Source organism: Colletotrichum acutatum, assembly GCF_030867785.1.
Source record: "Colletotrichum acutatum strain CBS 112980 chromosome Unknown BDZ83scaffold_4, whole genome shotgun sequence".
NCBI lineage: Eukaryota > Fungi > Ascomycota > Sordariomycetes > Glomerellales > Glomerellaceae > Colletotrichum > Colletotrichum acutatum.
In genome coordinates, this window is record NW_026848998.1 from 698,591 (window position 1) to 722,640 (window position 24,050).

At 53.2% G+C, this 24,050-nt stretch overlaps 9 protein-coding genes across 9 annotated transcripts; 3 read left to right on the forward strand and 6 right to left on the reverse strand.

Annotated features, from left to right (window-relative positions):
- Positions 1 to 1,300: 1,300 nt before the first annotated feature.
- BDZ83DRAFT_746955 (uncharacterized protein) lies at positions 1,301 to 2,041 on the forward strand (the record flags this gene model as incomplete). The annotated part of the gene is made up of 3 exons (XM_060513349.1): positions 1,301 to 1,387; positions 1,459 to 1,715; positions 1,789 to 2,041. 3 exons carry the CDS (start codon positions 1,301 to 1,303, stop codon positions 2,039 to 2,041), a joined length of 597 nt encoding a protein of 198 aa, XP_060371163.1.
- Positions 1,993 to 2,827, reverse strand: BDZ83DRAFT_297375 (uncharacterized protein). The gene is made up of 2 exons (XM_060502226.1): positions 2,778 to 2,827; positions 1,993 to 2,689 (listed from the first exon to the last, which is right to left on the reverse strand). The coding sequence occupies exon 2, from the start codon at positions 2,614 to 2,616 to the stop codon at positions 2,215 to 2,217; it is 402 nt and encodes a 133-aa protein (XP_060371164.1). The 5' UTR covers positions 2,617 to 2,689; positions 2,778 to 2,827; the 3' UTR covers positions 1,993 to 2,214.
- A 1,314-nt stretch (positions 2,828 to 4,141) lies between these two features.
- On the reverse strand, positions 4,142 to 4,852 carry BDZ83DRAFT_599979 (uncharacterized protein). Its single transcript, XM_060507015.1, has 2 exons — positions 4,411 to 4,852; positions 4,142 to 4,346 (listed from the first exon to the last, which is right to left on the reverse strand). The coding sequence occupies exons 1-2, from the start codon at positions 4,514 to 4,516 to the stop codon at positions 4,279 to 4,281; spliced, it is 174 nt and encodes a 57-aa protein (XP_060371165.1). The 5' UTR covers positions 4,517 to 4,852; the 3' UTR covers positions 4,142 to 4,278.
- Positions 4,853 to 6,555: 1,703 nt separating this feature from the next.
- Positions 6,556 to 9,400, forward strand: BDZ83DRAFT_565536 (HECT-domain-containing protein; the record flags this gene model as incomplete). The annotated part of the gene is made up of 7 exons (XM_060503767.1): positions 6,556 to 6,590; positions 6,692 to 6,717; positions 6,777 to 6,815; positions 6,871 to 6,976; positions 7,036 to 7,169; positions 7,242 to 9,246; positions 9,301 to 9,400. 7 exons carry the CDS (start codon positions 6,556 to 6,558, stop codon positions 9,398 to 9,400), a joined length of 2,445 nt encoding a protein of 814 aa, XP_060371166.1.
- A 1,288-nt stretch (positions 9,401 to 10,688) lies between these two features.
- On the reverse strand, positions 10,689 to 11,701 carry BDZ83DRAFT_715356 (NADH-ubiquinone oxidoreductase 19.3 kDa subunit; the record flags this gene model as incomplete). Its single annotated transcript, XM_060511742.1, has 3 exons — positions 10,689 to 11,139; positions 11,257 to 11,431; positions 11,689 to 11,701. The coding sequence occupies 3 exons, from the start codon at positions 11,699 to 11,701 to the stop codon at positions 10,689 to 10,691; spliced, it is 639 nt and encodes a 212-aa protein (XP_060371167.1).
- A 1,383-nt stretch (positions 11,702 to 13,084) lies between these two features.
- Positions 13,085 to 14,909, reverse strand: BDZ83DRAFT_297476 (uncharacterized protein). Its single transcript, XM_060502227.1, has 3 exons — positions 14,532 to 14,909; positions 14,084 to 14,311; positions 13,085 to 14,001 (listed from the first exon to the last, which is right to left on the reverse strand). Exons 1-3 carry the CDS (start codon positions 14,609 to 14,611, stop codon positions 13,278 to 13,280), a joined length of 1,032 nt encoding a protein of 343 aa, XP_060371168.1. The 5' UTR covers positions 14,612 to 14,909; the 3' UTR covers positions 13,085 to 13,277.
- A 950-nt stretch (positions 14,910 to 15,859) lies between these two features.
- BDZ83DRAFT_565535 (cytochrome P450) lies at positions 15,860 to 17,931 on the reverse strand (the record flags this gene model as incomplete). Its single annotated transcript, XM_060503766.1, has 3 exons — positions 15,860 to 17,585; positions 17,654 to 17,750; positions 17,808 to 17,931. 3 exons carry the CDS (start codon positions 17,929 to 17,931, stop codon positions 15,860 to 15,862), a joined length of 1,947 nt encoding a protein of 648 aa, XP_060371169.1.
- Positions 17,932 to 20,504: 2,573 nt separating this feature from the next.
- Positions 20,505 to 20,977, forward strand: BDZ83DRAFT_646538 (uncharacterized protein; the record flags this gene model as incomplete). Its single annotated transcript, XM_060509979.1, has 2 exons — positions 20,505 to 20,876; positions 20,951 to 20,977. The coding sequence occupies 2 exons, from the start codon at positions 20,505 to 20,507 to the stop codon at positions 20,975 to 20,977; spliced, it is 399 nt and encodes a 132-aa protein (XP_060371170.1).
- A 166-nt stretch (positions 20,978 to 21,143) lies between these two features.
- On the reverse strand, positions 21,144 to 23,527 carry BDZ83DRAFT_565482 (neutral/alkaline non-lysosomal ceramidase; the record flags this gene model as incomplete). Its single annotated transcript, XM_060503762.1, has 2 exons — positions 21,144 to 21,729; positions 21,780 to 23,527. 2 exons carry the CDS (start codon positions 23,525 to 23,527, stop codon positions 21,144 to 21,146), a joined length of 2,334 nt encoding a protein of 777 aa, XP_060371171.1.
- Positions 23,528 to 24,050: the final 523 nt, after the last annotated feature.

Genomic DNA, 24,050 nt, shown 5'->3' on the forward strand with positions numbered 1-24,050 from the left:
AGGTCCGGCGCCGTGTTGCTCACGATTGAGATCGACTCGGTAAATTGCGCCTGAACTCGAGGGGTCCCATCCAAAATGTACCCAATGTTCTGCGCTGCTTGAATAGTATGTAAATAATGACTGCCCCCGCTGTGACAGCACAGGTGGAAATTTTCAATGTAACATGGCCAGGGTTCGACGCGATACCTGCTTAGTCTTTTGACCATTGAATCAATTAATCAGAAGCTATTGAAGTCAGTGCCAAAAATCGAGTGAGGTCTTGCTCAGACAAAGAGTTCACCGGGCGGTAGGGGTAATAAGGTAAAGATGGAGAAAGAAGAAAAGTTTCACGGGCTGAATACTTTTCTTTGTTCATCTAGTCGTTCAAGAATTCATTGACGGGTGGCACCCGCCGGAATGTCACATTTGCCAAAGTCATCCGTCACATATCCCAGACCTCGACGTCAAGAGTAGCCTGGAATGGAGCCTTCGGATGGGATCAGCACGAGGCGTGTCTAAGAGCAAAGATAGCGAGTACCTTACGGATCAAAATTCCGTCTTGATCAGCATTGTCACCAAAGAGTAGAAAAGACTGCCCTTGATGTACGCGGAACTATCAATACCTTACTTTAGAGGAAAAAATCCTGGAAGGTATCTACATGGCGAGCGGTAGGCACAGCTAAGTAGGTAGCTCCGTAACCCCGCTAGATGAGGTGCTTTCCCGGTTTGACCGGTCTTGACTTTGCTCGCCAGCGGTACCTTCTTCCGCCACCCTAGGCACTTTCAGGCAGAAACTAGAAGTTGGCCTTCAACTTTGGCTCTGAAACATCTGCGAAATATTCGTTCATTATTTGGGTAAACTGGGCATGCGTATGTAGCTTTGAGGCAGGTACAAAGTCCATTGCTTGACGAAAGCTTGAGATTGGAGCTCTTATCTCTTATCGGAGCATCCGGCTAAACCGTGGATTTTCCCCCTACTCATTGGCATCAGAATTCCCGGATACCTTCACTACGTCTACCTCAACCTTCGGCTTCTGTCTTGTCCAGCCCTTGCGCAAGCTGCTGCATCAAATCAGCTCAGGATCTGAGCTATTCAATTGCGGTCGTTACAGCTGTGAGTATATCCCTCCCCAGCAGAAACTCTTTGTGAGCGCGAACAGCTTTGAGCGAGGGGACCCCTCCCGAGGCTGCGGTCGCCTTAAAAAGGGCGCGTCTGCCTTGTCACACCATTTCTCCCTTTCCTCTTCTCGCATCGATAGCTAATCGCCTATCCTACCCAGAGCCGTCATATACTCGAAAACGACTGCCCAATTTTACAGCCATGGCGGACGTCAAGCCCGAGGATACCCCTGTGGAGGACCACAACGTCGAGAACAACAGCGTCGGCGAGGAAGATGGCCACGATGAGGTGCGCAAAGAGCCTTGATTCACCACTGGCTTTCGCAGATAAGAGGAGGTAAAACTGACAGAAGACCGTAGGAGGAGATCTCTGCGATGAAGAGGCGGGTAGCCGAGATGGAAGAGGAGGCCGCCAAGTTGCGCGAAATGCAAGCCAGCCTCGACCAACAGAGCCGTGAACTTTCAGAGAACAAGGAGGACATCGACAGCCGCAGTATTTTTGTCGGCAACGTCGACTACTCTGCCTCACCCGAGGAGATCCAAGCTCACTTCCAGAGCTGTGGCTCTATCAACCGCGTCACCATTTTGTTGGACAAGTTCACTGGACAGCCCAAGGGGTACGTTACGGAAGCTCACCCGAGAAACGCGCCCGACAAATGGCCTAAAGACTAACATGTGTTTGCGCTGCAGATATGCCTACGTCGAATTCACCGAGCCCAGCCTGGTCGCCCAGGCCCTGGTCCTCAACGAGAGCGTCTTCAAGGGCCGCAACCTCAAGGTCGTCCCCAAGCGCACCAATATCCCCGGCATGTCTCGCGGCCGCGGCCGTGGCGGTGGGAGAGGAGGTCGCGGCGGCTTCGGCGGCCGTGGCGGTTTCCCGCCTCGCGGTGGCTATCGTGGAGGCTACCGCGGTCGGGGCAGAGGAGGATACACCCCTTATTAGGCATTAGGCAGAGTGACGCCTCCCGAGGACTCGCTTACGTCTAGTAGCCCGGATGAGAGGGTGCGACGCGATTCATTGCTTCGATTGTAACATACAGGACGGTAGGGAAAGGAGAAAGATTCGATATGGCGTTCAGGGATTGGTCAGGCTTTTACATTCAGTCGACGAGTATTTCAATTTCGATGGATGAACCACCGCATCTCAGTACAATTTTGGACAAAGAGTAACACCCGTGGAATGACAGTTTGTAGATCGATGCGTAACCTGGTTATGCCAGGAAGTGGAGGCCGAATGTGATGAAAAGCAGTACGACGCCAATGAAGAGACTCATTGCGATCTGGGCCAGCAGATATCACATGCTGGGCCGAACTTTGTGGAAAGGCACACATATCCACCACAATTAAATCGGAATCAGGTGTTGGGACGCTGTGATATTTCAGTGAGGAGAGAGATGTCTCTGTGTAGATACATGGACTACGTTGCCGTATAACTAGAGACGTACGTTCCTGTTCTTCGACTTCTCTGGGTCGAAATTGATCCAGATTCTGATTCTCGATTCGAAAACTCTTGAACATGTCTTTCCTTCATCAAGTCTGCAGAGCGCGTGGATTTATCATCGTATATCTGTGGGAAATCAAGAAACGGAACCTTCCTGAGATTATTACAGGTGCTGAGGAACGCTCTTTTCCCCCAGATAGCTCTTCGCATAAATATTCAAGTGAGCTACGAAACGTACCTGTCTCTTTGAGTTAATCCTAGCATGGTCTGACTACTTAGTATAGCTTCTGCTGGGAAAGGCCCGTAATTAGATGACGCCTTTGCCAACAGTCGCTCTACAATGTTTCTGTAAAATCTAAAGGCCAAGCAGCCGGCATTCAATTGAACATGAGCATGTGTAGGATCACGATGTCTAAATCATCCTGTATAGGAGAAGAAACCTATACGTCAACCAACTGTCGAGTGACAAGTCATGTGAAAACCATGGAGCCGGGACATGAACGAGACGAGACGGGCGGACAAGCCTAGTGGTGCCGTCCTTCCGCAGGTGACCCACGACGCCGCCCGACCCGGGCGCACAGTTGCCCGCCTCAGGACGGGCTCCTAAGCATCCATCCATCCCTCCCTCCCGCGCGAGCTGACACACGGAAGTGGCTGTCCCCAGTGGGTTTGAGGGGGGAGGACGAAGGGTGAAGGGCAAGCCACTTGAGAGAGCGGGGGGAGGGGGGGCTGAATCGAACATTCGGAAATCATCCTGTCCGTATAGGGCGTCAAAGACGCACGCAAGACTGCCCTGGAAGAGGAAGAGCAAGAGGTTGTTCCTCTCACACAACAGATTGGACATGGGAATCATCAAGAGCGAAGCGTCTTTGCGGCACGTGCTCGCTGTACTCTGTCGAATGCGATGTCGTGAGATCGCCTCCTCCCTCACTATCCAGTCCAGTATTTCTCCCATGGTCCCGCGGCTGCGATTGGATTGCAGGGTCTCCCCTCCCCTTGTTTTTGTCCTTTTCCCAAAGGAAGGGGACTGGGACAGAGGTAGGAGATGATTGGGTGGGAACTTTTGGGCAGACGACTGTGTTTGGGCTGGTCTCTTGTTTATTTATGGTATACCCTATGCCGCTTCTTGTTCACTGTGCTTTCGCGCCGAAGCAAAAAGAAGGGATGTGGATGGATGTGACGGTTGGACCGTCGGGAGGGATGAGGGGGGAACGGACTGGACATGCCGGGGCACCAACGATTATGCCCCCAAGGCCTCGGGTAATCCTTGGAAAGCCAGCGTAGGGAAGATGGCGCTGGTTAATTGAGCTATCATGCTAAAGAAGGATCATGAATGAGTAGGTTGCTGCATGCTGGAGAGACACAGGCAAGTAGCGAGAGGCAGAGGCAGGGAGACGAAAGACATAGAGAGGTGCGAGAGAGGGTGGCCGTAGCGCATGAGGTTCGGTGAGCCGGGGGTTGGTGGTGGGATGGGACGAGCAACAATGCGCCGTTTCTGCTTTCTCGCGTCCCGGTAGGTACGTGCTTTTTCTCGAGAGAAGTTCCTTTCGAGAGCAGAATATGAGAAATACAGATTACCAAGCCGACTCTTCTCCTGTCCGCGGGAAACTCGAAGGCGAAGAAGAAAAAAAAAAAAAGCAGAACCTCTCGTTGATACCGATTTCAAAATTGCCACAGGAGATTATGTAAAGAGTGGCATCTGCTCATACAATCGCTTGGTCAGGTTCTAGACTCTCCGTCTATCTGTGTCTACGGCCCGAACTGAGGGGCCTCCCAAGCCTTTTGGGCCCCCCTTCCCTCCCTCCTTCTGTCCCAACTGTTAGCACGGCGGCACGGGTCAGGGTACAGGTGAGGTCGGCAGGGATCCGTACCGAGCGGCAGGTTGTTAGGTCGTTCTCTCGACTCTCTCGAGTCTCCTCCAGCTTGACGGGACTCGACTGGGTAAAGTACGGGGCAAGGGTGAAAAGACTTGGCCATGCCAGTCAGTCAGGGCACACCGCAGCACCGCAGGTACGGAGTACAGGCAAAAGGCAGGTAGGGGGCGCGTGGGATTGGCAGCTTTCTGACGGTCATGGGCATCCGAAACACCATTGGGAACAGTGTTTAGAAGTTTAGGGAAAAGCTGGAGGCCCTGTCACTCGGTTCTGGTTTGTTTTGATTTCCATTTCTCCTTCCTGCGCTGCCATTCGTTGTTCTTGGCGAGGTACTTGCAAAAGAGTTAAGGTGAGGTACTTGCTTCACATCCATCTTTCAGTCCCGAATTGGAGCTCAAGCTGGATGACGTGTATACCTGCCTGGTAAGAAGACTGGATAGAAAGGTGGCCCCCTAGACAATGTACGATGTATGAACAGATGGAGAGCGCAGTTACTATACCAACTGTACATTTCTCATGAAGGAGGTAGAGCTGTTCGCAACTTCCAAATACTATGGCAAGCTGCTGTGATGAGCAAGATAAGTCAAGAGATACCTCGGAGCGCTTACTTAAGTATGTCCATCATCGATCAGTCTGGGCTGAGACGTCATGTACACTTGTATCTCACATTCCTCTGTCGTTTTATTTTGTCAGACAGTCCTCCGGTCAGGATCTGCTAAGACAAATCTTTAGGCAATGCCATGGGATCACTCAATCCATGGGCTGTCTATGATTTATTGAAGTGCAATCGAATTGTTTTGAGTAAAGTCTTATGAGATGCAGTTGATCTTGGTGAGGTTCATGGGTGAAGAATACTTACACTTCTCTCAAGATGCTCACCAAGAGTGAGTCGAGGTGGGTATTGAATTATGGGTCCAACCCGACCACCGCCGAGAGGTTTTGCCCGCTTTCCGTGGTACCCCACAGTGACCTCTGGGCCCCGCCAAGTGCTAACAAGTGGGATTCGCCATCCGCACTTCCAGGTTCCTTGGCTCTTGATGTCGAACGGAGCTGGGAATCGCCTGGGACACTCACCTCATCCTACGCTCACAATCAATACCTGACCTTACCAGCCACGCCAGGTTACGTTACCTACCTGTTAACCTGCCTTACCTACGGATACAGTGGACATCACTGCCCTGCCACTGCAGCTGCGTCGCTGTTACTGCTGTCACCACTGCTGCAGGTGCCGTAATCACTGCTCCCGTCTGCCAGCCTGCTGAGGTCATCAAGGGTGAAAGCTGATGGAAGCACAGGCTCGTCGCACGCCGCACGCCGCACGCCGCACACTGGAGCACCTCAGAGTCAGATAGCGCTGGACCTGACACTTCCTCCTACCCACCGCATACCTCACCTCCCGCATCACGCCTAACAACCTTCTTTCCTCTGCTGCGAACTTCCGACCGGAGACAAAATCCACTCGCACACACGTACTCCGTACCGTTTGACAAGCGCTCAGACGGGGGCGACTGAACTGACTTACCTTGCCAAAACACCAAACTCGCTCCATCCTGTCTCCTCCATCTTCAACTTCCAAACTCCCTCCCACCGAATCCCACCGGTCGACCTTTTGTCGCCCTCCGGAGATAGATTGATACAGAGACGGCCAATAAAGTCTACTGCATCGCTGGTCCGATTCGATCTCGCCAGTATCCTTACCGTTTCTCCGTTGCTTTCTTAGCCTCGCTCGGTCTTCCCGCCCGCCGCGTCACCTTATCATCCGCCGCACCCCCGAAGAGAACTCCAAGGCCCCCAAAAACCCAGCCCACTTGGCTCGTCGAAGCGGGGGGCTTTTCTGCACTGCACTGCACTGCACTGCACAGCCTCAGCTCTGCCTTTCGCCGTCGTCCTTGTCGTCGTCGTCGTCAACGCCAATCCGCACCACGCTACCTCTCACCAGCAAAAGCATCCTTTTGCTGCATTCCGGTCCCTATTGTTGTCGATAATCTATTACGCCGTATCGCCGCGACCGGTCACTTTCCAAACGTCATCCACGAAACGTCTTCCTAACCCCTCATTTGTTCCAAGAACGAACGACCTTGATCTGAGCACGCCAGATATTTTGGGAGTCGACACCGTTGTCGCTGGCTATCCCGCGACGAAATGAGTTCCTCCCGCAATGATGCCGGGCAGCCCAAGTAAGTAATGCATCTGGTCTCTTTCCATCAGTCCGTAGACGCTGCCATCTGGACGTTACCGACACTGAGCAAATCACGAGAGCTAACTCTGCTGTCTGTAGCCGCAAGCCCAACCTCCGAGTAACGAGTTCGTCATCCCCAAGTTGATCATCCGCGCAACGACCATCGATACTAACTTTAACGCAGTCATCGCCGCCGATGGCTTGTACAAGCGAGATGTCTTCCGTACGCCGTCACCCTCTTTCGTCCCGTTGGAACAAACCATTAACATGCAAAACAGGGTTTCCGGATCCCTTCGCCGTCATCACCGTCAACGGAGACCAGACCAAGACTACGAGTGCACAGAAACGAACTTTGAACCCATACTGGAACGAGAGCTTCGACCTGTATGTTATAGTCCCCAAAATGCTCATCGCGGCGAGAACCTCCCTCTGACATCATTTAGCAACGTGAATGAGGATACCATTCTCGCGGTTCAAGTGTTTGACCAGAAGAAGTTCAAGAAGAAGGACCAAGGTTTCCTTGGCGTAATCAACGTTAGAATTGGCGACGTGATCGAGCTGGCACCGGACGCTGATGGTAATACTCTTTTGCCGCATTCCTGGTTGCGTTGTCGCCACAGACTTGACTGACAAATGCGGCGCCCCACAGATCAAATGCTCACGCGAGACCTCAAGAAGTCGACCGATAACTTAGTTGTGCACGGCAAGCTGATCGTAAACCTGTCAACAAACCTCACCACACCCGCGCGGGCCGGGCAAGCATCATCAAGCCGTCCCTCACTCGTTCCGCCTGCCCAAGGGTCCAGCCTCTCGACGCTCTCGGCCCCGGCGGCTGACGCTAGACCGGGCTCGGCCATGGGTGTTCCAAATGGCGGCCCAGCTCCTGGTTCTCAAGTAAACCTGCCGCACCGACCTGCGAGCATGACTTCCACCGGCCCCCCTCCGGCCGCGAATGGTGGCCCGCCTCCGGCACGCAACTCTAGCACACTGAGCCCCTTCGAGGATGCGCAAGGGCGCTTGCCGGCCGGCTGGGAACGCCGAGAGGATAACCTTGGCCGCACGTATTACGTTGATCACAACACCAGAACTACGAGCTGGAACAGACCGACTGTTGCGGGGGCCGTGGAACAGAGGAACGATCGTGAAGCCGCAACTCAAGTGGAGCGCCAGAGACACCAGAACCGAACCCTCCCCGAGGATCGAACCGGCGCGAGCTCCCCGACTTTGCAAGCTCAGCAAGCAGCTGCTCAAAGCGCAAACAACGCTACGATGATGCATACTGGAGCAACGAGTCCGGGCACTGGCGAGCTGCCGCCTGGTTGGGAACAGAGATGGACTCCAGAAGGTCGCCCATATTTCGTGGACCACAACACTCGTACGACAACCTGGGTTGACCCCCGCCGCCAGCAGTACATCCGTATGTACGGAGGCCAGAATGCCCAGAATGGCACCATCCAGCAACAACCCGTCTCTCAATTGGGACCTCTGCCAAGTGGTTGGGAGATGCGTCTCACGAACACTGCTCGAGTGTATTTCGTGGACCACAACACAAAGACAACAACGTGGGACGACCCCCGTTTGCCGTCATCCCTGGATCAGAACGTACCGCAGTACAAGCGCGACTTCAGAAGGAAGCTCATTTACTTCCGCTCGCAACCTGCGATGCGCATTCTTTCCGGACAGTGCCACATTAAGGTGCGGCGGTCTCACATCTTCGAGGACTCCTTTGCGGAAATCACTCGGCAGTCTGCTACTGATTTGAAGAAGCGTCTCATGATCAAATTCGATGGTGAGGATGGTTTGGATTATGGTGGTCTCTCCAGAGAATTCTTCTTCCTTCTCTCCCACGAGATGTTCAACCCGTTCTACTGCCTGTTCGAGTACTCTGCCCACGACAACTATACCCTTCAAATCAACCCCCACTCCGGTATCAACCCCGAGCATCTGAACTACTTCAAGTTCATTGGTCGTGTTGTTGGCCTGGCGATTTTCCACCGTCGTTTCCTCGATGCCTTCTTCATTGGAGCCCTGTACAAGATGATCCTGGGCAAGTCAGTCGTTCTAGCCGACATGGAAGGTGTGGATGCCGACTTCCACCGCTCTCTGCAGTGGATGCTTGACAACGACATTTCTGGAGGAATTCTTGAACAGACATTCTCCACTGAGGACGAGCGCTTCGGCGTTATGACCGTGGAGGACCTCATTCCCGGTGGTCGCGACATCGACGTCACGAACGAGAACAAGAAGGAGTATGTTGATCTCATGGTGAAATGGAGAATCGAGAAGCGTATTGCGGAGCAATTCCAAGCCTTCAAGGATGGCTTCCATGAGCTTATTCCTCAGGACTTGGTCAACGTTTTCGATGAACGTGAGCTTGAGTTGCTGATTGGTGGTATTGCTGAGATCGATGTGGATGATTGGAAGAAGCACACCGATTACCGCGGATACACAGAGTCGGACGAGGTTATTCAGTTCTTCTGGCAGACGATTCGTTCGTGGGATGGAGAGCAGAAGTCGCGTCTACTTCAATTCGCGACGGGTACTTCGCGTATCCCGGTCAATGGTTTCAAGGATTTGCAAGGAAGTGACGGTCCGAGAAGATTTACAATCGAGAAGGCTGGAGAGATCAATAATCTTCCCAAGGCACACACATGGTAAGTTACTCTCGCCCACAGCATGGTCAAGCTCAACCGCTAACCCTGTTCTAGTTTCAACCGACTGGACCTGCCGCCATACAAGAGTCTGGAAATGCTCCAGCAGAAGCTTACAATTGCCGTGGAAGAGACTATGGGCTTCGGTCAAGAATAGATGCCTCATACGTCCGATGGGGCACATGTCTTTGCGTATGCGTCTAAGCATATGCAAAAAGAACGACGAAAGCACGAGCCTTCGCCACGTCGTGGCTGGATCTTCACCGCTGAATGTGGGGAGAGCATGCGCGAAGCACATGGCATCCAGTACACGTTCGGGTGGGCTCGGTTCGAAGCTACTGCTAGTATGATTTTACAGCATCAAATTCATTCGGATGTTCGGCGTGCGGTAGGGATACTTGGAATAAACCTCTGATTCTTCTTCTTTCTATATGCGGACGGGTAGTGGAAAGTGATGACGAGACGAAGCGACTCGAGTCGAAATGTGGCAAAGTACGAGCAGAGTTGTCGAAGGGGAAACTGTGTTGTACCAAAAAGCTCCTTGGGTGTGGCGAATTTGCATCGATAACTGAGATGTCTGCGAAGTGAGTCCGCAGCAAGGAGGGATTTTAATTACCGCCTCGGGGAGGAGAGAAAGATGCTCAAACGACCAGGGCTTCCGAGGGCAAGAGACAGGAAAGCTAAGCAAAGGGATGACGGGCGCATTTGATTATTTTCGGGCATCACAACTCCAGTGCGATATCCGCATCAGATATATAGTTTATATACATACATACCTCATATGAAAGTGTCATTGCGCGTGTTTGTGTATCTCTTTCTTTGCCAAGGTCTCCGGACTGATGACGGGTGCTTTACGCTGACTTAGATATAGGGTGGTACAAGTCTAAAGCAACCTTTCACGAGGTGGGAAAAGTATTGATGATAATGGCCAATGTCATAAAGCCATCAAACTAGGCAACACGATCGCTATCGATGAGTTATATTTGCGTCCCTGATAACCAATCTCCCTCCAACTACATATCAAACTGGACAATCTCACGATGCGGGACCACGAAAGAAGTTAAACATGGTTTTGAAATGATGGCAGAACTTGTAATCTACACGACCGCGATCGTCTGCGGATGAAAACCTCCGCATATGTACATAGCCACGCCCACGCACGCAACCGCATACAAAAGAAAAATGAAGCCCAGCCTTGCCGTTATAAAAGGGGCCCCAACGTGCCTGGCGTACCTCAATCTCTTCTTCCCGGGCCAAGGCATTTTCCTCCTCCACTGGGCCGCCAATTGCCTCTCTTTTGCTGGATATGCGATCCAAAAAAAAACCGCCCACCTTGGCCACGCCGTCTCGGTGTTCTCTCCGACTCGCTTTCAATTCATTCTCCCTTCTCTCGTTGTTTCCAGCTTTCCGAGCACACAGAGAAGTTTCGCAACAAGGCGACGAATCTACTTGCGGTACCACATGCGGGTGATCTTGGTGTTGCGCATCTTGCGCTGGAGCTGGAAGATGCCGTACATGAGGGCCTCAGAGGTCGGGGGGCAGCCGGGAACGTATACGTCGACGGGGACGACGCGGTCGCAGCCACGGACGACGGAGTACGAGTAGTGGTAGTAGCCGCCGCCGTTGGCGCAGGAGCCCATGGAGACGACCCAGCGGGGCTCCGGCATCTGGTCGTAGACCTGGCGCAGGGCGGGGGCCATCTTGTTGGTGAGGGTGCCGGCGACGATCATCACGTCGGACTGGCGAGGGGAGGCACGGAAAATGATTCCGAGACGATCCTGATCGTAGCGGGGGGTGGAGAGATGCATCATCTCGACGGCGCAGCAGGCGAGACCGAAGGTCATGGGCCAGAGGGAGGACTGACGGGCCCAGTTCGTTATTACGTCGAGGGAGGTGCTGTGAGACGAATTGCTTGATTAGTATCTATTCCCATTGGAGTAAGAGCTCGTTTTGATCGGTATCGGGCTTGGTGGATGTTTGAGTGAGAGACAAGGCGGACAGAGGGGTGCGTACAGAGCATATTGCAAAACACCCTTGGTGCCCTCCTGGCTAACCAGAGGCACTTCCTTGCGCTCCTTCTTGATGAGGCCGGTCGAGTGCGCAGCGGCGGGGCTGGCGTCCTTTCGTGACGAGGAGGAGATCGAGGCGGCGGCGATTCTGAAGGGGGTGATGGACGCGGTGGGCTTCGCTACAGTGGCCAATTGAGGTCAGTCAACGTTTCGGCTTTCTCTTTCGTCCCCATCGCGAACAGAGCTTCAATTGAAACCGCGATACACATCCATTGTCTCCTTGGTGATTGATGACGGGGTATGGTGGGATATCACCCAGGTAGGTGCGCAATTGGACAACCCGCGAAGGGAGGTTTCGTGGCGGTGATGGTTGCGGTCCCGGTTCCTCGGTAGACCGGAGACGACGACGACGACGACGAATCGGGGAGGAGCTTACCTCGCAGGGCCATTGAGGCCGCTGTCCTCGTGGAGGAAAGCATCTTGGTGTCCGGTATGGTTCGATTTCTCTTCGGAGAAACTGAGTTGATGAGGAGTGGAGAGGGTTTATCGCGGGGAGGGGCGGCCGGCGGAGGACGACTTTCAAAAGCAGACGGTCGGGGGGGCTCTGTTCGGGAAAGATGGTTGACGTTGTCGACGAGCGTTGATGGTTTTCGCCTCTTTTCTCGCTAATTGCATTAGCAGCATTTTGATTGGCTGGCCGGCTGCTGGGATGGTCCGGGTGTTTGGACGTTTCTTAGGTAAGCGCGTGGGGGAGCTCACATATGCCCGTCATCAAACCGGAATATCTATCATGAGTTCAGTCATCTTGTGTACTAATTCCTATACACCGGAAGCGGTTGGTTCAAGAGCGTTTGCCACACGAATTATCAGTTCTTAAGTATTGTTAGGTGGACTCGTCGTGATGCAGTCGCGCAGAATTTTATACCTCCCTCTTGGTGGTATCTAGGTAATCAGCCAACGATGGCTTTGGTGGTAGAAGTATACTGTGAAGACTGCCCTCCGTCACATCAATGGGTTATTTCCGTTCAAGTATCGCGCGTTGAGATGGTTACCTATTCCATACAACTTTTAGTTGATATTATATACACTTGAAGGCCTCACTCGACCAACTATCTAGTCTCTCCGCCGTGGTACTCCTTCTCGATGGCTACCAGAGGCTTCAAGACATGATAAAGAACTAAGACAGAGGTCGCTTCGGGCACTATACCCAAAACCATATGAACCCAGAGAGTCCAGGCCGTCGTTGTTTCGCACGTCTAGTCCCCTTCCAAGACCCAAAGACAAGTATCACATGTCGTGCCTCAGTAGCTGTCCATGTTCAAGGTCAATTTCGCCATTCACGTTGCGGACCAGACGCTATCAGCCAAGCGAGGAGTAAAGCGCAGACAAAATATGATGGGGTAGAACTTCGAAAAGCAGTATATTTCCTTTGGTCATCTCTCATGACTTCCACAAGGGCAAAACGCCCAGAGCAGTCTCGGCGCCCTACCTCCCAGATCCAAGATGTAAGAATCTGTCGACACGATTCCCATCAAAAGGAAAATTCTGCCGCCCACCCGCCAATGTCCATGACCGCTACAACTGAAGCACACTACAATTGTAGAGAAGACAACAAGAATCCAATCCCACAAGAACAATAACCGAACAAGTCGCACCTAATCTCGTAAATGAAAGCCACAGCTCTAGCAAAAAAATCCGCCGAACCAGTCCAAGGGGCCTGTGTTCTCCGGAAACCAGAAGTAATGTTGGCCATCGTCATGAGCATCTCACTCGCACATTTGGGGGGGGGGAAAAAAGGTATCAGCCAAAAGAGCCACGTATGACGCCAATGAAACGCCCAGAACGCCGCCATTGAGTGATGAGAAAGAAAGAAGCAAAGCGCCTAATTTGGCACAACACGAGGATTCAAACAGTACGATTGCGAAGCTTCCGTGTATTTCTTCCCCTTGTGCGCCGCGGACTGCTGGAAGGAGTCTCATGTGCTCGAGGAGCTCGAGAAAGCATCGTGTTCCGAGCAGATGGCTCCTATTTCTTCAGCACGGCGTCGTAGAGACTTACAAGCCCGGTGATGGCGGCCCCAGTCAAGATGCCCTTCCACTCTCCATACAGAGCGCCATTGATGCGGTCGATCGAGTTTTCGTTGATCCAGCCGCCAAAGTTGACCTTTTGGGCGTAAACAACGAACGAGATCAGAGCCTTGACAATGCTGAAGACCAAGGGGTCGACGTTGTACTCGACGGTTGACGACTTGCGGCCGCGAGGCTGGGGATGGCTCGCCGCGCTCAGGTTGTAGAAATACCCGAACAAGGAGGGAATAAGAACAGAGGTGAGCGTCCACAGCGTGACAGGCGACCAAAAGGACGAAGTCACGAACAGGAACGCGTCGGGTACGTAGACGGGGTAGAAGTTGGTGCCCAGGGCCGGGATCGCGGGGATGGTGAAGGCGTAGCGGAGGGGCAGGACCTCGGCTCTCAGGTTCCACGCCTCGAACGCGGCCACGGTGAACAGCACCGACGTGACGGTTGACAGGGAGGAGCGCACAGCTTGGGTGCCCTCCTGGATGCCAGACTGGTCGTAGAGTTCCGTCGCGCGCTCACGCAGGGCGACAGTGTGGCGGTCGACGGCCTCGGCGACATCAGCGGGGGTCGCGGGCAGAGGGATACGGCTCGCGAGAGAGAGGTTACGGGCGGGCGTTCGCGTCGCCAGTGCGGTGGAGAAGGCAGGCTCCGGGCTTGAGGATTCGGCTCTTCTGTGACGCGTGTTAGTCGCGATCCAAGGATGTAGATGACTTTTGAGGCGCATCGCGTAGAGGAGGGGCAAGTGCGGCTTACTCGGGCTCGGGCTCGGGCTGAAGCTCCTCGATGGCTCTCGTGGCTCTGCGTCGCGTGGACTTGACAAGATCGGTCAAGGGAGCCTCCCTCTTGACGGGTGAGCCGGCAGCCTTGGAGCGACTGGTGTAGTAGCCTGCAAGCTTGGGGTTTTGGGAGAACTGGATTGTGTTCTCGGCGAGGTATTCATCGAGGGTGACTTCCAAGTCGGCCTTTTTCTGATTCTCGTACCTGACAGCAGCGTGTTGTTAGTCTTTTTTTGCGTGGTCTGAATAGTATCGTGGGCCTCTCTGCGACAGCTCGACGCGCTTCCATCAGCCTCGACGTCGGTCGCATTCGACGCGACAGCAGCGCACCCTCAGCTCGAATGCGACTTGCAGAGCAACAAGAAAGGGGCCACAGCTGCAGAATGTTTTCGCGTTCGTGAAGAAAATAGTCGGAAAATGCTCACCCAGTAAGTCCGGTCAGCTCGGCAATTTCGACAAGGTCGCTCTTCCGCTGCCTCGCCAACCACGAGTTTGCGCCAGACATTATTTGGTGATTGAATTGTGGTAAAAGTTAATCAAAGGGGTATCAGATGAATCGCGCAGACTCGGCGACTCTAGCGAATCGATTGCAATGATGTCTTTGTAGGAGAATTGCAGTGAATGCAGGGCAGATTGTCCTTTAGTAGTGGTAATGGGAAGTGCTTTGAAAGGGCGACGGTTTTGGAGGGGCAGTTGGATGGATGCGGTGGTGATAACGGCAACGATAGCTGGCTGAAGAGCTAGGTTGTAACTTGTAAGGGACGGGTCCAGGCGAGGTCGGGTGTGATTAACGTGTGGATGTTGGGGGGGGGGGGGGGTTCGACGGGGTAAAATGGTCGAAGCGCCGTTGTTTACCTCCCTCGGCCCCTTGTTGTGGTCCTGTGCGAAGTGACGCAACGGGACTTTCATCGCTGTGAGGTGAGGTGACTGCTGCTACCGTGAGTCGTGACTGCTCCAGCTGCCATCGCTGCGGCGGGCATTCTGATACTGTCTGATCCGGGGGAAAGGGGGTGCCTTGAGGTGTGCTTGTGTGGACGATGGACATTGCGACTGGTTTAGCGCGCTTTCCGCCCTCTCTCTCTCTCCCCCGGGAGCGGCAGAAGCACTAGAGGTGGACTCCCGTCGCAGAAGACACGAGGTGACGGAGGTGTTGACTGCTGCTCAGGCAGGTATCTACCTAGGTACCTACGGTAAGTGGACGGCTTGACCAATCAGACCCATCTGAGCTGGCCGAATAAGGCAAGGCATGTAAACAAACGGTTTAGTCGCTGGCCTCTGCGCGCGACTGGCCGGTGATCTCCCGCTGATAATGAAGACGCCAAATAAACGAAAGTCAAGCAAGCACCCTGTTCAGCGATGATGCGAGGATACTCACGAGAACACGTGGCCTTCTTTTCCTCTCTCACACGTACTAGCACACTCTCAGTATACCGAACGCGAAGTTGTCAACACCTTGAAGTCCCTCGCGATCAACACGAGCTGTCGGGACAACCAGAACGTCTCAGCCAATCAATCACCTCATCACCATCTTGCACAAGTTCTACTCAATGGCCTGATGATGAGTTAAAATTCTCAAATTAATTGCCATTATAGCTTCAGATTCATGCACATGTAGCTCCTACTCATCATTGCCCCGCCTTGTCCCTGGCCGGGTATTTCCATATATCCATCCTTAAGCAAGCACTACTTGTATACAGCTTTGAAGATACAATCCCACGAGCCAGGCCAGGGACAGCTAGCTACTGACCCCAATCTAAGCAGAGCCAACAATGTCGACAAATCTTTCCTCTCCCCTCGGCACAATCCGGATAGGCACAGTCATCCCCTGCGGCAGCTTGAGCGTCAACATCGTCGACGCCTTCTTCACAGTCTCCCGGCACTTGTCCTGCGCCTTCTTATACAGCTTCCGCCTCTCCTCCGGACCCATGGCTTCCACCTCGGCGTCCGAAGCCCACTCGTCCACCGCCAGCTCAAGGCTGTGCCGCTGAAATACGACTGACAGCGCGGCAATAATTTCGACCTGTGCGATACGCCGCCCCAGGCACGACCGCGGCCCGTCCGAGAAGGGTACGTAGGACCCCCGCACCGGCCGGAACATCTTCTCGCTCGTGTCCGAGCCCCTGTACCCGCCGTAGTCCTCCTCCGCCTCGCCGCCGGTCTTGGCAACGGCCGCTGTCTTCAAGCTGGCCCTGTACCACCGCTCCGGTGCGTAGTCATCCAGGTCGTGATCCGCCCCCGAAATCTTGCTCGGTTTCGACGGCCAGTTCCGCGGGTTCCGGTGCGCCGCCACGCCCACGATGGAAATATCTGCCCCCTTTGGCAAGGCGTACTTCTCTCCGTCCAGCGTAATGATGCCGTCGCCTTCCGGGCTGACCTTCTTGGGGATCTCCACCACCGCCGGCGTCATCCGCAGCGTCTCGTTCATGCAGGCGCCCAGCATGGATGCCAGCATCGGGTTGACCGTGCTCTCGTAGTTCCACGTGCTCGGATCGCTATCACCAAAGATGCCGCCTATATCCTTCTGAAGCTGGCGTTGCACGGCCGGGTTGCAAGCAATCTCAATCAGACCAAAGTGCATCGCGTTCGCCGTCGTCTCGTGTCCCGCAACTAACATGATGAAGGCGTTGCCCGAGATTTCCGATCTGGACAGCTGAGGTATCTTGGACTCCTTTCCCTTTGACAGTGTCCCGTTAATAGCCCCATTGGCATCCGTTCCGTCCCCGTATTTTGATCTCACAAGCTGGCCCATGAGGTCCATGCCGGCGTCGCCGTGGTCGCCGTTCTGCAGATCCTCAATCTTGTCCTGCATCAGCTCGTCGATGTACTGAACATAGTTGTCGTGCGAGTCAACGGCCTGTTTGGTGTACTTGAAAGGCAGCAGCTTCAAAACCTTGTGCGGCACAAGTAACAGAACCAAGATATGTTCCAGCATCTCGGCAATGGCATCGGCAAAGCTCATCGTGTGTCCCGGGGCCGCCTCGAGCGAGCTGTATTTTGTAAGTTTCGGGTCTGCTCCCTCGGGCAGTGACTGTCCCGGCCAGAGCAGGCGCATTCCGAATCCCACGTAGCTGATAATGTTGAGGGCGAGCCGCATCGTATCATGATCCAGCGTCTGGATAGTCTCCTTGCTCTTTTCCCCCGCTGGACCTAGCCACTTGCGCGTCATGCTCTGCGCCTGCTTGATCGACTCGGCAAAGACGAGGGCGGCGTTCTTTTCGTTGAAGGTCGCGGATGTGACCTTGCGGTGCATGCGCCAGACGGCACCCTCGGTGGTCAGGACATTGTCACCAAACTGCTTCAGGATAGCGTACGTCTCAACGAGCTTTGGGAACTTTTCGCGCTGTTGTGTGATCTGGTGAATAGCTTCGGCGCTATCGGTCAGGACGAGGATCTGGAAAGCCGATACGATCATAAAGGTCTCGCCAATGCGTGCGAAGGGCTTGTGAAGTAAGTTGTAGGACCAGTTCGGGATGAGGAGTCTATTCGCAAAGTATTGGGATCAGCAGGGGCGCCGCAATAGACGAAGCGGTCCAGTCAGGTAACTAACTCGAGCCAATTTTCCCACCACGATTTCGGGAAACACTTGATGATGGGTATCCAGAACTTGTGGGTGAGCTGCCATATTATTGAAAAGGGCGATGCGGCTTTCTCATAGTCAGTTCTCACGCCAAAGAAACATTGTTGACACCTTGAACACGTACGGGTGACGATATATGGCAAGCCGACTTTCTTTGCTTCTGCTATATTGCGTTGCAGGCCAGAGACGTAGGTATATACTCCATAGGCGACCACAGCTCCAACGAGCACAAAGACTGACGATACCATGTTGGTGCCAAGTGCTCTGGGGGCATTGAATTGGCGAAATGTTACCCAGGGGCCGACGGCAGCACGAGGATATCCCAAGTGAAGTCTGATGATGACAATAGCTTATCGCCCGTTGGATACAATGAGGTCAATGGGAAGAGGGGTCCGAGACCAGTCGAAGGCCCGGGTCGGTTTGATAGTCTCTAGGTCTTGAATATCAAATCCGGGGGAGGAGTCCGATGCCTGCACGGCAATAATAGGATGCTATAAGACGAAGTGAGTTAAGAAAGTCCCTCGACGACAAGAAGGAAAAGAGAAGGAATGCAGAACAAAAAGAAGAGCTGACACACATCTGTCATGGAAGAAACAAAAGAAGGACCGGAAACGTCGATGGAGGCGGGGGCCCCATCTGGGAAGCCCCAAGGTGCAGGCAGGTAGGGGTCGAAGCTCTGGTTTCGGGTCTTGCGTCTCCGAAACTAGCAAATACCCCCTACCCCATTATGGCCCATCTCGTGGTTGAGTTGGAGTCTTGGAAAGGAGCTTAGCTTTTTTAGCTTAAGAAGAGACCCTTGCAATCTAACCTTTTGTTCACACGAAGCCATTTGGCAATTAGTGGCATGTGATTTGCTGTGGTGGAAATACACATGGAGCTTTGAGGCAGCTGTCCGATGAGCATCTAGCTACCTTGGCCATGTTACGTCGAAACGTGATGATGAGGTGACAAAGAGCTTGTTTGTCTCTCTTGACACCCACTGAGGTCCGATATTGCCCATCGAGTTTGCTCTCTGAACAAACAAGGAGACGTCATCGCCAATGAGGATTGCTCATCGCAAAAAGTCAAATGCGAGGTCTACAGTTTGTTCATATAAAACTGGTTGTATTCAACTCGCATTCATCCATGTCGAGACACACCACCCACCGGGCCAGGGAGCTGCAGCTGCAGCGAGACACAGGGGCCTGGGCTTGTTGGGTTTCCAGCGGGGCGGGTCCAACTCCGCGCGGAAGGAGTCGTCTCCTTGTTTCCTCCCCCCAAGACATGCTGCAGGCCGCTATTGGTGGCGGCATCTCACCGCACCTAAACCCCCTGGCCGGCAGAGTTGTCTCCTGCAGGAACTGTGACAGCTGCATTCCAATGGGTAGGGGTGCCTGCCGACTGGGCAATCTGATATAGGACGTATTAGACGGTAAACAACTTCGGACAACCTCCCAAGTAACAGACGAGAATTCATGGATGGTATAAAATATTTTGCTCGAGGTCCGGAAGTTCTTCGGCCGGCGCTGGGTGTTTGATCGAGAGACATGGCGGTGGGAGGAAGGACTCGGAAGAGGGGGGCCGCCCGAGGTGCGCCGCCCAAGGGGCCAAGACATGCACGGCAGGTATCAGGTCGAGGCTTGTCTCGGCAGCGCCCGGCGCGGGACCAGGGGTTCTTATTCATGGCACAAAACGTCGACAATAAGCAATCTTCGAAGGGAACCTCACGACTATTGTACATTTTGAACTCAATCACAGCGCCTTGTAGCCGATCGTTGTCTCCAGCTCCATGACTGGCGCAAGCGAGCCACCTACATAAGGATCGGACTTTCGAGGGAAATCACTCGACACAAATATCTATCTATCTATCTATCTATCTATGCAGCGGTACCTGCAATGAAAAGCCGTCTGTCTATTTTGCATCAACGTTATGTCGTGCTGGCGAATCCAGAGCTATCGGCTATACGGAATAATACGGCAGCAAACAACTACGCAGATCCTTTGGCTTAAGAGCTAAGATGGGTATCAGGACTTTGCGATACTCTATCGATTTTTTCCGAACTCGATGTTCCTCCTTCTCCCCTGTTCGGCATATCATAGGTCTTGTGCCATATCTTGATCATGGTGGCAGGCCTTGTCGGCAATGGCACATAGTCAATTCAACCACACTACTTGCACGTCTAAACTAGTTGCTTGTCAAGAATTGCGATACCGACAGGATACTGACTCTGACTCGACTTGTCTATACTCGGCCTCTTAGTGCGCCGAGCGCGAGAACCGATCAAACTATAATTGATGATGTCCACCTCGAACTTCGGCTTTACAACACCCCAACTGTCTGGAAGAGTCAGCCGTACACGAGGTTCGTTTACTAAGCTTCAGAACTCCCCTTCTGGCGTGTAGATCGTTAATTAAAGGGGACGTTCGTAAGAAAGTACCGGAGTAGTCCGCTGGACTTTGTATATTGCGATGCCCTCAAGTCTCAAAGTCATGATATAGGACATCGGGATAAGCTTTTTCTGCTCAGTATTCTCTCTAATTCCCGCATACATCCAGTCCAGCCATTCAAGAACACAGGTATTCGGCGGACGTGACCACGTTGATGACTACTCCTTTCAAGACCAGCGGGCCGTCGTATAAATTACAGCCAACGGGCGTCCGTACTAATGACCGTCGGTCTCTACTCTCACCTCCACACGGCCTAGCTCTTCTACTCGTTCACTCTCTTTTGCCTCCACATACCCGTTTCGTAAGAAATCTCACATAGAGTCGTCCTTTCACAAGACACCCCACAGGCTAAAGAGCAGCATTCTCTCCCAATATCTGTACCGGAACACCAAAGATGCGTCTCACAACGACCGCCATCACCGCCGCCTTGCTCTGCGCAAGCGCAACCCTCGCCCAAGCCTGCTCCCCTGGCTTCTCCTCGAACCGCAACCTCTCCCCTGGAGACTTCGCCTGGCTCTTTGCAGACTACAGCGTCGACGACGTAGCCGGATGCAGTAGCCGCTGCGCCCGCAGTTGCACCGCTCCGGGCAAGAAGTACGGCTCCTGCATGGGCTGCGCCAGGTGGAAGGGCAACGCCCAGGGCAGAATGGACCTTCCGCCGTGCAGCAAGCCCATTACGACGGATAATGACGACGGCGAGTACGAGTGTCACGGATACGGCGATGGTTTCTGGAACTGTATTACGCCATGCCCTCCTGGGTATGAGGTATGTGTTTGATCCCCTGAAGCATTTGTGGAATGCGTTTGTGGCGAATGAATGCTGATAGCTGTCCCAATTAGTCCAAGGATTTGGGTCGTATTCAATAAATATCGAATCGTCGAAAGACTTGTAACATTCTTAAAAGCCGAGCCCTGTTTTGTGCTCTGGATAGCGCTGCTATTAATCCACAAAGACTCATGTAGAGCCATAGATTGCATGATTCCTCTTCCACGATTCCCAACTCCGGGATAGAAAACCCCCCGTGACCAGAACTCAGTGCAATTTGAATTGCCCGCTAACACCTTCGAAGCTCGTAATTTTCCCGCCCAGCGATTTGGAATCTCCATAGTAGCGGAAGCGGTACGTCCCCGGCTTCGCATCGCTCTCCGTCCCCCATACAATCTCAACCTCGCTCGTGGCGAGTATGTCGCTCGTCCGCTTCCAGTGGAAGATCAGATTCCAATCGTAGTCGGTTCGCACAGTGTCCCATCTCTTGATGGCTCCCTTGTCAATGGTTGATCTCTCGACAGCTGCGTACGTCTGTTCCAGGCGCAAATTGTTACGCGGATTGGCTCCGACGAATGTGGCTCTCACGACGTCCCCGATGGCGTAGTTTTCCTCAACGTCAGTCTTGACGTCGCCGAAGCTGCGGAAGACGGGTGTGCCGTCTCGCACTACGCCAGTGATGAAGCTCAGGGAGCGGTTAGTGTTGTCTGGGGGATAAGGTCCTCCAGCGTGAGCAGGAGGTCCTTTGGCGAACGAAGCTCCCAGCGTCGGGAGATAATTGAGCGTTTGGTTAATGTACGCATCCAGCGTGTAAGGACCATACAGAGTTGAGGCACCCTCGTATCGTTGTATTCTGTCAAAATTAGTGCCGAGCTCTATAGAGTGCCACGTATGAGAGCTTACCCGTATTCCTGTGGTGTTGTAATGTAATGAGTGTAACTATTTGCTGGTCCCCCAATCACCACGACCGGTTTCGCATCAGTCTCTTCAGCGAACAAGGACTCGGCCTGGTGTTTGACTGCATCTTTCCATCGCCTTCCCGCCATGGTCGAAGCCTCTCCCGGGCTGACAATAATAATCAGCTGGCCCACTCTGAATGTCTGAATGTCTACAATGTTGGGTGTCCATTGGTATGGGCTGAACACTTCGCCAACATCAAGTAGAATGGGTTTGGGAGAATGACAGGCGATTTGGTCTTCTGTTGGTGCTTTCAACAAGCCCCCAACAACCTTCCATAGTGGGTTCGTATTAGTCGAATTTGAGTCGTGCTGGGTGAAGTCGAACGCCCCAGGACCATCAGAAGTTCCCGCTGCGAATGAGTAGCCCAAAGCCGCAGGGCAGGTTCTCACTTCCGTTCCGTTGGGAAGCTCGAAGTGGAACTCTGACATGTTGTGAAAGGCATGAAAAGATTTGACCCATGAGCCACGAACTCGCTGCGACTTGAATCCCATGTCGTCAAATAGCCTCTTAGCAGCAGTGTACTGCCTCTTGCCGATCTCAAAGCAGGACGAAGCACCTTCATCCTTCTCACGGAACAATGGGCCTCTGGCGTGACACTTTTGGCTCTTCCCGTCACTGCAAGTGCTTGTTTTGAAGTCGCAAGGCTCGCCGGTATCCTCGCAGAAAGCGCCTAGCACATTTGGACTCACGTCGCCCACATTGGCCTGGGAGAATCCAGCGACGAATCCCTTGGTCGCATCAGACGACTTTCGCATACTTTTCTCAAATAGCCATGCTGCCACTCCCTTGTTGTCTCCTGAAATGAGAGTGTTGTTGCCGAGCATGGATGTGCCGTGGGTGGGAAACCACGTTAAGGCACCGATACTTTTCCCGTCTGACGCTCGTTGGAACTTGAGTAATGTCAAGTCTTTCTCAACAGACCCGTCATCCTCAGCGCTGACGTTGTATTTGGCACGTTCTTCTTCCGAATTCGCCATGTACGAGTACAGACTGCGGTTGATGTTTGCGCCAGTGACCTTTGTTGAGCCAATACTGAGATGGCCCGGCTCTAGGCTGTCATGTGCGCGACGGATGGCCAGCAAGGTACCGTCAACGATGGCTCTGTAACTTTGCTGGTCGAAGCCTTTGCTTGTGATCTGCGGTAGAAGATAGTTGAGCCAGGCACCCGGGCCAGAGTGCGAGTGTGTCCCGGTCAGCGCCAAATTGTGATGTCCATACATGGAGTAGTCGAAGCCCAGCTCAGCGAGCCCGTGAAGTACACCGTAACGAACAGCTGTGTCTCCCGACTGTGTGTCAAGCACGAGGTAGATAAACCTGTCGTTGCGTCGTTTGGTGCTTCCTACGATGAAAGCTCGGGCATATAGTCTCTGTCGAAGGCCGGTGCCAAGCTGTTTGGGGTCTGCGTAGCCCATCATGTTGATTTCCACAACCGGGCCGGTAATGTCGGCTCGGCCAGCACCGACAAGATACAAGTCATTGTCTGCATCGATGTCGGATTCATTGAACTCCCCGAGAAACCATCTGTCCGTATCGATGAAGCTGTCCCGATGGGTATGAAGTCCGTAAACAACCAGAAATGATAGAATGAAGCCGACAATGCAAACTAGAGCTCTCCGGGAGCTCGGTGGGGAACTTGTTTGAGACGCCGCCGGCAAAGCGGGTCTCTTTTCGGCGCTCCGTTCTACAGGCATAGTATCCAAGCCTGGAAGAAATGGGGTATCAAAATGACATGGATGAAGTGAAGTGTAGAATATGAAAATGAGAATGGATCACGGGACAAAATAAGGTGTTAGCGTCAAGCCTTCGAGAGCAGTGCGCCGCCAGGCAGTTGCGACACGGAACGTCCGGCCGGACCTCTAGAGGTAAGGGAGGGGCGGACGAATGACGCACGCAGCACGAAATTGTTAGTGCACGACTCACGAACGCCAATTCTTACCCTGATGGCCATCCCCATATTGAGTCGAAGTTCATTCTCTGATACTGCTCACAAGCATTTGACTTGTAAGGTCAAACTTTTGAAGATTCGTCACCTTCAAACACGGTCACATATGAAGTCCTGGCTATGAGAGCCAAAATGCTATATTCATGAAAATAATAATTACTAAGCGACGCGCAAGATGTAGCTTCAGAGGTAAAGTCCGGAGTCTCAAGCGTAACAAATTGAAGTAGACATAAACAAGATACAGTCGGGTACTATATTTCAAGAGAAAAAAA